The 15,044-nt window shown below is 49.9% G+C and overlaps 1 protein-coding gene across 1 annotated transcript in view; it reads right to left on the bottom strand.

Moving 5' to 3' along the window:
* Nucleotides 1-11,380, bottom strand: part of MS4A1 (membrane-spanning 4-domains, subfamily A, member 1) — a 15,517-nt gene extending 4,137 nt beyond the window's left edge. The window contains exons 1-4 of the mRNA XM_010843721.1: nt 11,096-11,380; nt 2,834-3,007; nt 2,302-2,421; nt 1,090-1,146 (exon numbers count right to left, since the gene is read on the bottom strand). Coding sequence (XP_010842023.1) covers nt 1,090-1,146; nt 2,302-2,421; nt 2,834-2,992 — 336 coding nt within the window. The 5' untranslated portion in view covers nt 2,993-3,007; nt 11,096-11,380. The remainder of the gene's footprint in view (nt 1-1,089; nt 1,147-2,301; nt 2,422-2,833; nt 3,008-11,095) is intronic.
* Nucleotides 11,381-15,044: the final 3,664 nt, after the last annotated feature.

The following is a 15,044-nucleotide window of genomic DNA, read 5'->3' as shown; positions in this document are numbered from 1 at the left end:
GCCTTGTGGGTACAGGCAGGGAGAGAGCAGGTTGGCCCCTCCAGGTCTGCGCCATCGGGTGGAGACACACAAGTAGTAATGCACCTCCTCCTCCCTGTGGACACAGGCTGCAGTCAGCCCCGGTCAGCCAGCCACCTCCCAAAACAAACACACTTAGGGCTGGCGTCCTGGGTAGGGCTCGCCACCTTGCAGGGGTGACGAAGGGTCAAAACCAGGACGATTCACGCAACAAGCACCACAGTGACGTGTGGTTACTGATGATTATCTTACAACACGGACATTTCATCCCTGGTTGTGTGACCTACAGATCAAGTCGGTACGACGGGCTGTACTTTAAATACAACTTCATCTTCATAAACAGTTGTTTTCCCCACACAGTGAGTTTGGCAGACCACCTCTAGAGGGGAGCCGTCTCAATCTCTCACGGACTTCCGAAGCGACTTAAATTAGGAAGACCGTAGTAATGGAGAAAGGGTGAAGAAGGAAGCCTGCTCGCAAACTCTTGACCTGTAGAGAGTCAGGCGGTCTACCTGGCTGTGAATGTGTCCTGAGGAGTTCCATGAGCAAGACCCCGCTAGCTCCTTATAGCCCCTGAAGCACCTTCATATACTTTATCCTGCATATACGTTACTCTGTTTTATCCTCAGGACAGTTTCATATGGTAGCAAGGACTGTTATCTCCATCTCTTAGGTGAAAATTTAGAGGTACGTAGGGGGAAGCTGGCTTGCCCAAGGCTACAGCTCAAGGTTAACTAAGACTTGAGTCAACCACGGTCTTGATCAGACCATTTTCCTCAATGCTGATCTGAGAGAACAGACACGACTTTCAAAGAGATCTCAGTCTCTTGCAGCATCTCTCATTCCTGAGACCATAAGCCTGCTCTTCATCGATCTGCCTCTGTTTCCACGGACATCCCGTTTTCACGTTTGTTATGAACCAGTCACAGTAGCATCATAGAGGATCTTTCACTTCTGGGGGTTGAGGGGTAACTGCTACTGTGACTCCAAGGGTCTTCCAGGGTCCTTGTTTCCAGCTGAGAAAGCAGACACTGCTCTGATGTGCGGGAAAGGAGGGCATGTGTTACTTGCCATGCTCTGTGTGGAGTTCTTCTCCGCTGCTGCCAGCAGTGATCCAGAAATGATGAACTGTAAAAAAGAGAGGTGGTGGGTGGGGAGAGATGGGAGAAGCAGCAGGGAGAGGGGCAGAGAGGAAGATCACCTTTTAATGCGGAGAAGCGATTGTGAAAAAGCTGTCCACCCTTTCAACCACTTTCCCTGCCCTTTTTAATGGACTCATTCATTTTTCAGCACATATTTCTCCACTATTCAGGCTCAACCACATTAAATCCATGCCTTTCATTCAACCAGCTGGGGATCTGTGACTAGGCACTTAGTAAAACCAGAGGCAGAACTCACATTTCCATGTCAATTGGTACTCACACTGTGAATTTAAAAGTTTTATTTTTAGCTTTCCATTTTTTAAAACAATTTGGGGACTTGTTCTTTGGAGTCCACCGTGTTTTCAATGACTGATGGCAATGATGAGTGAACTGACGCAGAAGAGGCACTTGGCCTCACGTAGCAGGCGCATCATTAAAATGTGGGCTGCTACCGGAAGTGATCACTGTTTCTCGTGTTCCCGTTCTACTCTTCAAGCTGTAAAATGGAGGAAACTCTGGCTCTAGTCGATCTCTCCTTGCCCTGAAAATTTCAGTCCTGAACCTGTCTTCAGAGCTCATCTGTGAAAGTGTAATGGGGATAAAGACATCACTGCCTCACACCTCATGCACACAGGGTTGCAGACTTGGAAAGCTGCACGTGGAGCAGCCATGAGGATTACTGCTCTGCTGACAGGCGAGGGGGGTTTACTTGGCATGAGACTGTTTCACCACACGAGACAGGAACTAAAGAGAATCGTCCGGAAGAAGGGCCAGGTGGGAGGAGCTGCAATGCCCCCGCCCACTCTTGCTTTCTGAAACACCAACCCGTACAGTCTAGGACCCACCCAGCTCCACCCCGGCCGTTGAGTTTGGAGAGGTCGTCCTTGGAGCGGTCTTCCCCCGCTGTGGACATCCACGTCGGGCCCCGTTCTCTGAATTCCCAAGAAGTGTGACCAGTGACTCAACCATGAGACTCAAGCTCAACTCAGCCTCTTTTTCCTCTAAATCACTTCAACCAGACAACCTGTTCCCCACTCCTATGCTTTCCTCAACACATAGGTGATCTGGTATATTCCTGTGGAGCTGCTTTGAACTTTTTTGTCTGCATCACTCCCCATTAAGGTTACTAGGTTTTACTCACCATGATGCCTCCCCAGAGAGGGTACCACAAGGTTACACAGATGGGCATGTAGACGTCCATGTGGATCAGCATGAGGCTGCCCAGGGCAATGTGGAACAGCCCGTTCATGATCTGGACAGCCTGCGGGGAGGAGAGGGGCGCTGACGGCGGAACTTCCGCAGGAGGGCGGAAGGGCGGTGTGAGATGTCCAGAGCAAGCGTTCAAGGGCCCAAGACCTTTGTCATCTTCAGATTCATTTTCCCCACCACCCCGGCATTTCCATGGCAGGGATACTGGGGTACTGGTGATGAATTGGGATGGAGGCCCCTAACTGTGCAAGTCTCAGGATCGGGGCAGGGGAGCATAAACCGCAGTAATCTCTGCATCCCTGGTTTGACCACCCCCCCGCCCCACAGCCCATGTCAGACATAAAGAACACCTCATGTTGGATCAAATACCTTCTAGTCAGGTTGAATCCTGTACCTGGCCTGTAGCAGCTGCTTCTAGAGGCCAGAGAGTCCCTAGGATGTGGAATGCAGGGTGACTGACTTACCCCCAGAGCCTTCGCTTCCCTCATGAAGAAGCTCTGTGCGGGGCCCACCACCACAGGCACCCTCCTGGGAACCACTTTCTGAGCAGCATGCATGGCAATGGGACCTTTCAGAGGCTCTGCTGGGAAGGCTCCAACCATTGAATTCCTGGGTGTCGTCATTTCACCCTCAGACTCCTGAAGATAAGTAATAAAATGAGAGGAAACAGGACTGTTGCTAACTTCTACCTTGTCATGAATCTGAATAGTTTCCTCTGTGTTCTCTGCAAGGCGTCACTGAAGACAGTCAGAGCCTCTTCCTACTGGCTTTGGATCTGAGGCAAAGCCTCCTTCCACGTTCTGAGACAGGGTCTGGGGGAGCATCTCAGACAAGGTATGACAAGTGGAGTATTTCCTGCCTGATCAGTAATTGAGGATGTCAGAGTCATCAGTGATTCTGGCCCTGCAGTGTGAATTTCTGAGCCCTAAGGGCACCCATTAAAAGACGCTTGCTCCTGGGAAGAAAAGCTATGACCAACCTAGACAGCATATTAAAAAGCAGAGACATTACTTTGCCAACAAAAGTCCGTCTAGTCAAGGCTATGGTTTTTCCTGTGGTCATGTATGGATGTGAGAGTTGGGCCATAAAGAAAGCTGAGCACCGAAGAACCGATGCTTTTGAACTGTGGTGTCAGAGAAGACTCTTATGAGTCCCTTGGACAGCAAGGAGATTCAACCAGTCCATCCTAAAGAAAATGAGTCCTGAATATTCATTGGAAGGACTGATGCTGAAGCTGAAACTCCAATACTTGGGCCACCTGATGTGAAGAACTGACTCATTGGAAAGACCCTGATGCTGGGAAAGATTGAAGGCGGGAGGAGAAGGGGACGACAGAGGATGAGATGCTTGGATGGCATCACTGACTCGACGGACATGAGTTTGAGCAAGCTCCAGGATATGGTAAAGGACAGGGAGGCCTGGTGTGCTGCAGTCCATGGGATCAGACACGACTGAGCGCCTGAACAACAATATGAAAGGAATGATTTCCATGAGGCCAGACTCTTACATCTTCCCATACATAGAAAAGCACTGAATTCCCTAACTTGGAAGGTCTGATTTCCTTTAATTAACAGTAACATCTTGATGTTCAGGCTACCTGCCTTTTGCTTCCAAACTTCTGAATGACCTGGCGCCTTCCCTCGGCTCTTCAGGGCAGTTCTCTCAGGATTCCTTGAGATGCTGCTTCCTGGGCTTAAGTCCTAAAAACTTCTGCCAAATAAAAGAACATCCTGGACCTTTAGGTTGAGCCTGTTTTTAGATGTACAGGTGTCTGGCTCAGGGCCCCCTGCCAGCACTCTCGACACCCACACGAGGGTCACGGTTTTTCTTTGTGGAGAAGCTCACACTCGTTAACTTGTGTGTTCTGTGCGTCCGTCACCCGTGGCTGCTTCTCTCGTGCTTTAATACAAGAAAATGTACTTTTCACGGGCTTCTCCTTGTCCTCTGCTTATCTGCTTTTGTCCGTGGTGATGGGCCAGAGTCACCGTGGTGGAAGATGGTGAAGACTGTGCCTGCAGTCAGGAGGGGCCAGTACAGTCTGCCCTGCTCCCACTAACTCTGCAATCTTGAGTACGTCACCTCAGGGAGGTTCTCGAAGGTGCTGTGTAAGACGGTGGCCTCCTGAATCATACATCAGACTGCCTAGGTTCAGATTATGATTTCCCTGTTTGCTGTGAAACTTTGGGCAAGTTCTTCAAACTCTGGGCCTCAAGTTCTTCAGCCATAAAACAGGGGCAGTGATAATTCCGGTCTCGTACGGTTGCTTTAAGACTTCAGTGGCCCTATGGCCTGTGTGCCTCAGCCGGGGGCAGCTCAGACCTCAGCATGGCGAAGAAGCCTTCCCCGAGCCCTCAGTCCACAGCGCGGCCTCCCGATGACTCTCCCGCAGCTGCTCCCTTTCTTTGCTTCGTGGTCACTCACTGTGAGTAGCTGCTGTGTTTGCCTGCTTCTTTATCATTTGTCTTTCCCTACTAGAGCATACATCCCTTGCGTTTCTTCTTTACTAGTCACAGCACGCCTGGGACTTCCCCAGAGGTCCAGTGGCTAAGACTCCACTCTCCCACTGCAGGGGGCCCGGGTCCCATCCGGGATGAGCCATCTGCCGCAACCAAGAGTTTGCACGATGCCACCAGAGACCCCGCATGCCGCGGTGAAGAGGGAGGGGCCTCGTGCCGCCCCGAGACCCGGGGACAGTCGGCCAAGTAAGCGAGTACGTTTAAAAGTAATGAAAGTGAGCCTGGGTTGAGAAGTGTCCTCGTGAAGGTAACTGAAGAAGTGGATGCAGGTGAAGCACCCATGTCTGAAGCCTTCGCTTCTTTTGTTCTTGCTCCTGTCCTTACCATGATTTCCTTTAGGAGCATTTGTTTCTATTTTTTTTCCCATCTGAAAAATGAGACCGATACACCTTTCACAGACAGGTTGTGATAAATAAGTATGTTAACGTAAGTGAAAATGCCCCGTACATAGGAGAAAGTAAATGTGGTCTGATCTCTGGGTTCTGAACAGAAATGTCCCTTTCCGGTTCTGACACTTTAAGACTGTTCTACCTTCTTCATCGTGTGACCCCCTTCGTAATTCATTTCTTTGGGTCAGTTACTGGCATGAATTCCGCGGAGCCTTTCCTGGGCCCTGGAAGTCTTCCTTTAGGGACACAGAGTTCGTGTTGTCCTCATTGACTGAGTCACGTGAGTGGCCTTGGAGGCCGAGGCTGTGCATCCCGCGTGCTTATCTCTGGGCGCCTGCCGGGGTGCTGAGGACAGGTGTTGGGAGCTTCCCAGGCCCCGTCCTGTGCCCACTTCCCAGTAACACAAACATTCTGGGTCTGGCACCTCATCTGAGCCTCACGGGGGAGACGGGAGGAAGCATTGCCTCGCTTGTGCAGAAACGGCAGCAAGGACACAGAGGCGTGAGTAACTTGTTCAAAAGTCACAGCCACCAGGGATTGAAAATGAGGGCTTGGCAGAAATAGAGGCATCATTACAGAGAACAAACATACGAATCACCAAGCTGGGGAAGGGCGCAGGGATGAGCTGGAAGATTGGGGCTGACGTTTGCACACGCCCAGGCGTGAAGGAGCTGACTAATGCCACTGCTGTGGCACAGGGAGCCCCGCTCAGTGTTCCCTGATGTAAACGGGAAGGAGATCCGAAAACGAGGGGGATGTGTGTTTATGTAATAGCTGGCTGACTTGGATGGACGGCGCAAACTAACAACAACACTTTAAAGCAACTACACGCCAATAAAAATTTTAGAAAATGAGGGCTAAGACCTACCCAACACAGTATTTATGATACCAGGCTGCTTTGTCTCCCGTGGGGAACAGGAATTTAGCCTTTCCTTTGTGAAGCTTTTCCTTCTAATTCATATAAATGTATGATTTGGGAGATTATAAATCAGTTGAAAGCAGAATAGCTGTCTGAGCCGTGGTTGAAGGAATGAGGAGAGGCTGTGGGTTTGTCACACCTGATGTTTGCCCCATCTCTAGACTGCCAGATGCCAGGTGGTCTCAGGGACCTGCTTTGCACCACAAACCTCCCCACAAGACCGCCAACAAAAGGCAATATATTAACATAGACCACTAAAGGAGTTTACAAAGTCATTTCTGGTGAGCAGGCGGAGTTTTCAGCGCCAGTCTGAACCTCAGAAACCATTCTGTTTGTTTGACAAATGAGGAAACTGTGGCGCGGGGATGGGACATGCCTTGTTGGAGACCTTGCCCTTGGGATTTCCCTGGTGGTCCAGCGGTTAAGACTTTGTGCCTCCAATTCAGGGGGTGCAGGTTCGATCCCTTGGGGAACTAAGATCCCCCAGGCTGTGTGCAGTGCAGCCAAAAAAAATGTTGACATACTCCCATAATTACCATGAGTAATAAATGATGGACACGTTTTTTAAAAAAAGACCTTGCACGTAGTGACAGAGCCAAACCCAGGGCCCTGAGGCTGGTGCCTTTCTCTGCACTGCAGGCTGGACCACATGGAGCTGTTCACGGAGCGCCCGCTCCGTGCCAGGGATATTGGATACCTGGCTCCAGCTCTCCCACACCTTTCCTACTAACTGGGCGTTTTGTCTTTCTGCGGGCATGGAAATGGGAGTTCTGAGAACTTAGTTAATTCTCCCACGGTTAAGCATGGAAGGGGCTTCCCTGGTGGCCCAGTGGTAAAGAACCTGCCTTCCAATACAGGAAGTGTGAGTTGGATCCCTGGGTCGGGACGATCCCCTGGAGTAGGAAATGGCAACCCACTCCAGGGTTCTTGCCTGGGGAACCGCGTGGACAGAGGAGCCTGGCGGGTCCACGGGGCCACAAAGAGTCAGACATGACTTAGCAACTAAACAAGAATAACAAGTATGGAGTGAGCCGGGGTCTCCTTGCTTCTCTCCAGAGCCAAGGTCATCAGTTATCTGGACAGAAGGCGATGACTGGACTACTGTTGTTTTAATGTCTCCTTATTTCTCAGTTGCTTAAGGTTATATTATTGGTGACATAAACCTTTTATGTGAACAAGTCCTGCCAGGGCTGTGTCAGCAATGACTGATGGCACTAATGACTTTGGAGGGGAATATTTTGTTTCTCTTAGAATGATGTCTCACTCTGACAAGTGTATTTCTACAAAACCTTCAACACATATATTACTGTAAATGGTAATTTATAAACACAGACATACTTGTTTCTCTATGCTACTTCATTTTTTCATGGAAATAACTATATATATACCAGAGAAGCCCATATAAATATATATATATATATATATTTATAGCAGGTTATTGTAGACTGACTACTGAAAAGATTTTATTCATTTTATTCTCTGGGGATATATGAAACTGGGCCACGCACTCATCAGAATACTGTAGATTCCTGCAGCCTTACCCTGTGCACTTTTTAAATTGTTCACTGTGACTTTTTGTCCCCGCCGGTGTCTTTTCCAGCACACGGTTAGGCTCAGAGACCAGTGGGTACACTTGGTAGCGATGACTGATCACATTGGTCAAATGTGGTCATAAGAGGGTTTTATTCTCACTGAACTATACTAACAGGACTGCGTTGATCAGACCCTGCCCTGTGTTATTAGAGCAACTTCTGCAAATCGTTTGGGGTTTGTGAACAGCGCCCACACGGTTCCCCTGTCCATCTATACTGAAGACCATCCCACAGCCTTTATGGGTTTTGGTTTGAATAATGACTTTTAGGTCCAATAAGCCCATCCTTTACTCAGAAGCTCAAAGCTGCACAGCTCTTGTTACCTCAGCTTCCTCCTTTGCCACTCAAAATAGTTTTCATTTTCCCCTCGTGGCCTCCGGAGTGCCTGTCTCTGAGGAAGCGTGGCCTCGCTTCCTCCCTGCTGCCGGCGCCCCTCCGCCCGTCTCCTTTCACTGCGGCCTACTTCTTCAGAGATCTGCCCTCGCGTCTCCGGCTCTCGTTCTGTTCATGGAGTATAAGGCGGAAAGACCTCTGCTGTTCCTAGGCCCCAGCTCTGTTGCTTGCTGCCTTGGTGATCTGATCTCTCCAGTCAGCGTTTTGTTTTGAGAACATGGGATAATTTCAACGTAAGGCGCTCAGAGGATAACTGTCACTGGAACCTGCGGTTTTGTTTTTTAATTTTTAATTTTTTTTAAATTGGAGGATAACTGTTTTACAGTGTTGTGCTGGTTTCTGCCATACAGCAGCATGAACCAGCCGTATACAGATGTATATGCCCTCCCTCTGAGCCTCCCTTCCCTGTGCTATGCAGCGGCGTCGCACTAGCTGTCTGCTCTGCTACACACGCTCGTGTGTATATGCCAGTGCTACTGCCTCTATTCGTCCCGCCCTCTCCTTCCCCCGCGGTGTCCACAACATTCAGAACAGAACGAAGAACCTTCGTTAGGATTAGCAGGTACTGCAGTGTCCCCCAGCCCCAAAGCCCCTTCCTCTACCCCGGGCCTGCCCCGGCCACTTCCCAGCCCCACCCCAGTCCTGTGTCCCCAGCGGCTCAAGCGCTTCCTGTCTCCCTCCACCGCCTCACCACCCACTTACTCCTCGACACTCGGCGGCTAGTTCCTGCCGGAGCCACTCGGCTGAAACCGCTCTTTTCAAGGACTGTGCTGCAGGGATTTCCCTAGAGGCCCAGTGGTTTAAGACCCTGCGCTTCCACCGCAGGGAGCACGGGTTCCATCCCTGGTCTGGGAACCGAGATCCTGCGTGTCACTGTGGTCCTGCATGCCACGAGCTGGGGGCGAGGCAGCTCCAAGAGATAAAAAGTGTGCTGTTGAGCCAGGCACCAGCCCTCAGACAGCTTCATGTCCGTATCCCTGCCTCCCTGGCTTGGAAAGCTGGAGCCATATTCCTCTCCAGCTCTTTCATCTCTACGTGGAGCCAGTGGCCAAGACCTGCCTTTTCTACCTCTGCAAGGGATCCTGGTTTGCAGGTGGACCTTTTTCTTTTTTCTTTTTACTGCCAGAGTCACCCCATGAGTGAGATTCTCGTTTCCTTTCCTGGTCTAGCACAAAAATCTTACTTTTCTGACTTTCATCTCTCTTTCCTAATCCATCCTCTGTGTGGCCACTAGAGCAGGCTCTCTAAATCCCTGCTGAAGTTATACTTTTTCCTGCACTCGAACTCATCTCTGATCCATCATCACCTGCTGGAGAAACCCTCCACCTGGCTGCTCACAGACTCTACATGACTTTCTTTTTTTTTACAGTTTCAGACTTTGCTTTATTCTAAGAGTTTAAGCTTAAGAAGCATTGCCCATCTCTTGGTTTTCAGAAAACACTGGTGGTCTCAACATGGTTTCTTAAACTCACGTCCGTACACTGCCCACAAAGCCACTGGTCTGGACACATCTCCTGCCTCCCAGGCAGCACTACTGGTAAAGAACCCGCCTGCCAATGCAGGAGACACAAGAGACGTGGGTTCAATCCATGGGTCAGGGAGATCCCCTGGAGGAGGGCATGGCAACTCACTCTAGTGTTCTTGCCTGGAGAATCCCATGGACAGAGGAGCCTGGCGGGCTACAGCCCAGGGGGCCACAAAAGAGTCAGACAGACTGAGCACACACACATGGAAGGCTCTTCCTGGGCAGAAATTCTTCAAACCCCCAGCTCTTTGCATTCCTTCAGTTCAGTTCAGTTCAGTTCAGTCGCTCAGTCATGTCTGACTCTGTGCGACCCCATAGACCACAGCCCACCAGGCTCCCCCGTCCCTGGGGTTCTCCAGGCAAGAACACTGGAGTGGGTTGCCATTTCCTTCTCCAATGCATGAAAGTGAAAAGTGAAAGTGAAGTCACTCAGTCGTGTCCAACTCTTAGCGACCCCATGGACTGCGGCCCACCAGGCTCCTCCATCCAGGGGATTTTCCAGGCAAGAGTGCAAGAGTAGAGTGCCATTGCCTTCTCCCTTTTCTACACACTATGAGCTAATAAATAAACTGAATCGCTTTCCTGGGCAGCTTTACACACACTCAGGTGTCAGACCAAAAGGCAACCATTTCCCCTCACCTGTTGATCAGTGAGCTGAGACCGTTTTATGGGAGTGTTGCTGGTTTCAGGAAAGAACCATGACAGGGTTAGGTCATCTCTATCAGCCTTCACTAGATCCTTCTCGCACCGCCACCCACCCCACCAGCAGCGGCTGGGATGGATTTGAGGCAGGGTTTTGTGTTCAGTTTGCTGTCCACCAAGCCCCTCCAGAAACTTCTAGCCCGAGAGGCTTACCAACACCTACGGCCATTCACATTTAGTGCGATATCTCTGGAGACAAAAGCATTTAAAGCGAGAGGCGTGTTGTTTTCATAATAGCTGTGCCTGATTATTTTCTCACTTGGTACAGGGCCATTCTAGGAGCGTCGGGACTTTAGCTCGTTTATTCTTCATAGTGCAGGGGTATTACTGCTGCCCCCGTTTTACAGATAAGGAAACCGAGGAATATTGAGGTTCAGTAACTTGGTGGTGGTGGAGCTCAGGTTGGAGCCCAGCAGGTAGTAAGCATGCTTTAATCTACATATTGCAGTCTGCTGCTTTTGTAGAATGACCCAGAGTTGACTGGCCCAGGCCATTCTTGAGAGAGAGAGCAGTTACGATGGTAGGTGGACTGCACGTCTTGGTTTTGCCCCTCCTCAGATGAAGACACTGCCAGAAAACCCGACCAGGGAAGCCCTAGAATCAAAGCTGAGACTGTTGTCTCATGAACCGTCCTGTGTCTTATCCATCACTGCCTCACAGTCACTTAAACAGAGCAAATGGATTCCTTACCTGAGTCTCCGAGGTCTCAAGGCTCAAGGGCTGATGTGTGGGTTCTGGCCGCCGAGTTCACCTCACCAGCTCGTTTCCCCAGGACACGGGGGCCAGAGTGAGTGGGGCCAGGCCTGGGAGCGCTGAGGGATACCAGGTGACAGGAAGTCAGGGGCTTCTGCTGCCTTGGGCTCTGTACTGATGGCTTGGGTTTAATACACAGTTATGAGAGCCGGAGGATATACAAAGAAGTTCCGCCATACCAGGAGGTTTCACTTCTTGAAAAAGACCCCAGGGACTGCCAGGCGTACTTCACGCTGCCTTAATTAGGACTGTGTACCCCCGCCCTGCAAGCAGGTGTGGATGGTCCCCAAGGGCAAGAAGGGCTCTAGAAATTCTCCCAAGGAGGGCTGTTAGGACTCTCCCTTTTTCCATTTGCTGTGGGAGGAGGCATCCGCGCAGAGCGATGCGGGGTCACCTAGCCCTTCCAGTGGAAGGGGTGTGTGCCCTCTGCACCCTCATTGGCCCATACGTAGAGTTCTAGTGGGACCATGAGCGTCTCATGTTGAATTTAGTAGACATGGCCTAAAAATATTGTTCGGTGCTATAGAACGAGTCCCCGGAAGCCTTAGGTGAGAGCTCCACATTTGGGGTGTCACTGAAATAGCACCTTTACCTCCATGCTCGCCGTTTCCCTCCGCCTGTCTAGTCCCTGTGTCCTCTCTGCAGCAGGGGCTGGAGCCGTGTGACTCCGGAGCCCAGAGCCGGATCAGAGAGGGTGGAGGAGGATGATGGCCGGGAGAGTGAGATGGAAGATGGATCAGACCAAATCAGTATGGAGCAGGAAGCAAAGAGAGCTCTGTCCAAATATGCTGTGCCCCTTGCCCTACAGTATACAACCTTTTTGTTCATAGTTTGGATTTTCCCTGACTTTTACATTTTCATATCTATTAGTTTATCTCATCAGAGACCCAGGGCTACAGTTGGGCAGTCGTTTGCCGAGTCTAAAGGGCCGAAACACGGCAGCTCTGCGGCTGAACCTGACGTCAGTTCACACCCTCTCTCTTGCTCTCTCTCTCTTCTCTATTTCTCCCTCTTTTCTTTAAGGTGATCTGGAGTCAGATGATTAACACCAAGTAAAAGTCGTTCTGGAGAGGCTGATTTGGGGGCAACGTAGAAAAAGTGCCATCTCCCCACCGCTGGGGCAGCTCCTCAGGGGGACAGGCTGGCGTTTGAACAGGGAACTTGCTGCGGTGGAGCACGCACAGGTAGAAGCCACGCGGCCGCCTCTCACTGACGTCGCAGAGTGGAGAGGTGGACACGTGAGACCCCCGTCCGTTTAAGGTTCCGGCTGCGGGTCTGCGCGTATCTGCTGAGGCGCTTCGACAGCCGGCAACGTCCCAGGGTCTGAGTCGTGGAGGACTGTGAGGCCTGAGGCCTTCCAGGCCTTCCCTGGTGGCTCTGCGATGAAAGAATCCGCCTGCAGTGCGGGATATGCAGGAGACAGGATTCGCTCTCTGGGTCAGCGAGATCCATCCCCCGGAGAAGCAAAGGGCAACCCACTCCAATACGCTTGCCTGGGAAATCCCATGGACAGAGGAGCCTGGTGGGCTACAGTCCACGGGGTTGCAAAGAGTCAGACACGACTAAGTGACTAACACTTTGGCTTTTTTTTGCTCTTGCATCAGCAGGTGGATTCTTTACCACTGAGCTACCAGGAAAGCCCCTTCCTTCTGCTTTGAGGGACTACTTTATATTAAAAAAAAAACATTAGTTGCATATCTGCTTATATGCCAAACACTGTCCATGTAACACCTATGGTATTGATTCCGTTTTATTAACTGTGGGAACCAAAGTCCAGAGGAAATGGGGGAAACGGACTCTAAGGCACAGAGTAAGTGATAGTGATGTTTGGGAAGCAAGATAACGGCAGTCATACGTTTCAAAGAAAGCCCGCCATTTTCTGAGCGATTTTTACATTCCAAGCAGTCATAGAATGCACTCACATTTCATTTAAGGCTCGCAGTAAACACATTAGGTAGGTAGTATCATTACATTTTAGTGTAGGAATTTAAAGCTCACAAAGGTTAAATAATGTGTTCAAGTCACTTTGCTTTAAAGGTCAAAACCAACGCCTGACTTAAAAGCCTTGGTATTAGATGACAGGCCCCTCCTCCTCCAATATATCTTAAACCCTACCCATCAGAACCCTACCCATTGGCTACCATCTACTTTTCCTCGGAACCCCACTCCCCCGCCCTCTGCCCTCAATTATGCCTTTTCCTTCCAGCTTAGAGCAGAAATGAAAACCTGCTTGTTTGTTCTTGAGGCGTGCTGTTTTCCCCATGCCTAAAGAAGCAGAGGATAACAGGATTTAATGTTAGGGATTTTGATTCAAATCCTGAACTAAATCATGCTCCCTTTTGTGGTCTGAGAGTTAGCCACTCGGAGCCTCAGTCTGCGATGTGGGCTAGTTACACCTCTTTGAGGGTGTCAGTGACAAGCGAGTGATGACAGAGGTGAGACCCCAACTCTTTCCAGGCAGCTGCCATCAAAGGGCGGCCTGGGAATCTCTGGGAGTTTCTTGAGACCCTGGTAGGAGGCCTGTGACCTCAGAACAATTTTCATCATAATACTAAGGCCTTATTTCCCCTCTTCATGGATGTACAGCAGCATTCTCCACAGGCTGCAGGACGTGAGGCGCTGCAACAGGTTGAATGCAGGAGCAGCGAGAGAATCTAACTGTCTCCGTCAAGAGCGAAACAGTGGTTTCCAAGTTTTGCTCTGCATTGCAATTACCTGGGAACCTTCAAAAAATACTGATGTCCGACTCTTACCACATTCTGATTTAATTGGTACGAGGTGGTATGTGGTGCATTGGGGTTTCTGAAAGTTCCCCTTGAATGTGCAGTCAAATTAAATGAGGATTTGTTTTTCAATGGATATAAAGTTACACAAGATGAGTAAGTTTTAGAGATCTGCTGTCCAGCAGAGTATTTATGGTTAATAATATGGTATTGTGCACTTGAAAATAGGCTAAAAGGATAGACCTAATATTAAGCATCGTCACTAAAATCTAAAACTAAAACCAAAACCCACGAAGGACAGAAGGGCCACTTTGGAAGTGACGGGTAGGCTGAGCGGCTTGGTGATGGTACCGGGCATATGTGCACATAAATGTGTGCAGTTTTTTGGTGAATAAACTGTAACTCAATAAAGCTAAAAATAAAAGAATCTCACGTAACCCTAAAAAAAAGATTTACAAAACTATATCAATGTTACTGTCCACACTAATTCTTATTTTTTAAAATAGAGTTATTTTAGTAAAAATATTACCTGTATTAATGTGTAATGATCAGTTAAATATTTTTTCAGAGTGTCAAGGGGTTCTGAGACCAAGGATCTAAAAGATGTCAGTGTGTTGGCCTAGAGAGTAAGACTTTGGGCTCTGGAGCTGGATTATCTGTTGAGACATGACTTTGCCATTGCAAACTTTGTGCCCTTGGGTACTTGACTTACCCTCTGTATGCTTCAGCTTCACTGGGGCCACAAAATGAGTATAATAATAAGGCCTGCCTTTTAGATTTGTGTGTGTGTGAGGTTGAATAAGCAATGCCCCTGAAGCAGGTGGCGTGGTGCCTGAACGCTGCAGTGCCTGCTGCCGTCACCTGCCAGTGGTTATAAGTGGCTGACGTCGGTCAGTGTGCCCTGTGGGCCTAGCCGTCCTTGCAGCCAGCCCATCTTCCCACACGAGTGGAGCAGGAGCCCCGAGGCTCAGTCTCTCGAAGTCAGCGGGAGGCACCGCGGGCCCAGCTCACCCTGGCTCTGGCTCATTTCTCAACCAGCCCCGCACTGCCATCCTTTAGTTCAGTGAACGGACCGCTAACACAGGAGGTGACACCATGCGACTGTGTGATGTGGGGAGAGGAGGAGATGGTCTTGCAAAGAGGCAGGGTGTGTTTTGTCAGCC

This window comes from Bison bison, unplaced genomic scaffold, assembly GCF_000754665.1.
Source record: "Bison bison bison isolate TAMUID 2011002044 unplaced genomic scaffold, Bison_UMD1.0 scf7180017864185, whole genome shotgun sequence".
NCBI classification, from domain to species: domain Eukaryota; kingdom Metazoa; phylum Chordata; class Mammalia; order Artiodactyla; family Bovidae; genus Bison; species Bison bison.
The sequence above is the reverse complement of the archived record's forward strand: the minus strand, read 5'-3'. Positions and strand labels throughout refer to the sequence as shown.